Source organism: Magnolia sinica, chromosome 7 (genome assembly GCF_029962835.1).
Source record: "Magnolia sinica isolate HGM2019 chromosome 7, MsV1, whole genome shotgun sequence".
Taxonomy (NCBI): domain Eukaryota; kingdom Viridiplantae; phylum Streptophyta; class Magnoliopsida; order Magnoliales; family Magnoliaceae; genus Magnolia; species Magnolia sinica.
Window position 1 is genome coordinate 11,247,835 of NC_080579.1, and position 1,107 is coordinate 11,248,941.

General features: G+C 38.5%; 1 protein-coding gene across 1 annotated transcript; it reads left to right on the forward strand.

Annotated features, from left to right (window-relative positions):
• Positions 1-207: 207 nt before the first annotated feature.
• Positions 208-1,107, forward strand: LOC131250550 (DNA polymerase delta catalytic subunit-like). The gene is made up of 4 exons (XM_058250838.1): positions 208-389; positions 483-572; positions 654-814; positions 1,053-1,107. The coding sequence occupies exons 1-4, from the start codon at positions 252-254 to the stop codon at positions 1,105-1,107; spliced, it is 444 nt and encodes a 147-aa protein (XP_058106821.1). The 5' UTR covers positions 208-251.

Here is a 1,107-nt window from a genome sequence, read left to right on the forward strand (position 1 = left end):
TAACTTTTTCCACATTCCTCTAACCCCAAAACAAGCATAAAACCAACTCCACTTTCTAATTTAGGAGATGCATGGATGAGAGGATCTCTGCCCTATGCTTCCCATCTTAGTACTTCATGCTCATCTTCTTGCTCTTTTTTTAATATTGGTATCTGGTCTCTGATAAAGTACAACTAATTGTTCTCATGATTTCGAATTAGTATTTATTTAAACAAATTGGATGTCATTCCTATCTTTGTTCTTACAGCAAGATGCATTTTTATTTTATTTTATTGCATGCTCTTATTTTCTGCTTGTGTGGTTGTCATGAAAAGCGGGATGCTGCCACTGCTCCAAATGTTGGGGATCGTGTTCCGTATGTTATTATTAAAGCTGCAAAAGGTGCCAAGGTAGTTGGTTATGTGATGCTTGTTCTTTGTGAGTTGTTTTTTTTCTGTGTTCGTTGGTAACGCTTTCAAATCCACTGGTTCATAATGAAACAGGCTTATGAAAGGTCGGAGGATCCTATCTTCGTGCTAGAGAATAACATTCCAATTGATTCCCATTACTATCTCGAAAATCAAATTAGCAAGGTGTTATTTGGTATTTCCTTCAAGATTTACTTCACTACTTTCTTTGATTGACCTGGTTATTGAGTATTTTCCATGTTACAGCCGCTTTTGAGAATATCTGATCCCATTCTGAAGAATGCGGAAAAGGAACTTCTCCATGGCAGCCACACAAGATCAGCTTCCATTTCAACTCCTTCAAACAACGGTATCATGAAATTTGCTAAGAAACAACTTTGTTGCATTGGCTGCAAAGCTCTAATCAGGTAAGTTTCCTACATTTGCTGAGTTATGGTCCTAGTGCATAATTGTCAATGTATCGTGTGTATGACATTCACCCCCTCCAATAGGTTGGTCCAGCCATGAAGATCACCTAGCACATAAATCGGGTCTATCCACTCATCAGATGTGCCACACATGTACTTTGGATCAGCTGAGCGGTTGTCCATTGTTTTTTGTGGTTTGGCCTACTTGATTATTTGATTAACCTGAAATTTGCATCAGGTGTTTTCATGGAGGTGCCAACCTTTTTGATTGGTTGGATGTTAGACACGCTTGA